At 63.3% G+C, this 226-nt stretch overlaps 1 protein-coding gene across 1 annotated transcript in view; it reads left to right on the forward strand.

The window, feature by feature from the left end:
- The window catches only part of EMH_0040820 (uncharacterized protein), a gene marked incomplete at both ends in the record, with an annotated part of 4,713 nt that overhangs the window by 1,833 nt on the left and 2,654 nt on the right, over positions 1 to 226 (forward strand). The window contains one exon of the mRNA XM_013495545.1: positions 1 to 113. Coding sequence (XP_013350999.1) covers positions 1 to 113 — 113 coding nt within the window. The remainder of the gene's footprint in view (positions 114 to 226) is intronic.

Here is a 226-nt window from a genome sequence, read left to right on the forward strand (position 1 = left end):
GCACCATCACCAGCAGCAGCAGCAGCAGCAGCAGCAGCAGCAAATCCTCGGGTGTGATAGCGACTGTTATTCTCTCTTATCTCTCCCTGCTGAGGAAGCAGCCTGCCCCCCCCGTAAGCGCAGCAGGGGGGCCCTTCCATCCCTCCCCCCCAGCAGCAGCAGCAGCAGCAGCAGCAGCAGCAGCAGCAGCAGCAGCACAAGCTCAACAACGACCGCCACCAGCAGC

This window comes from Eimeria mitis, genomic scaffold (genome assembly GCF_000499745.2).
Source record: "Eimeria mitis Houghton genomic scaffold, Emh_scaff1629, whole genome shotgun sequence".
Classification (NCBI taxonomy): Eukaryota; Apicomplexa; class Conoidasida; order Eucoccidiorida; family Eimeriidae; genus Eimeria; species Eimeria mitis.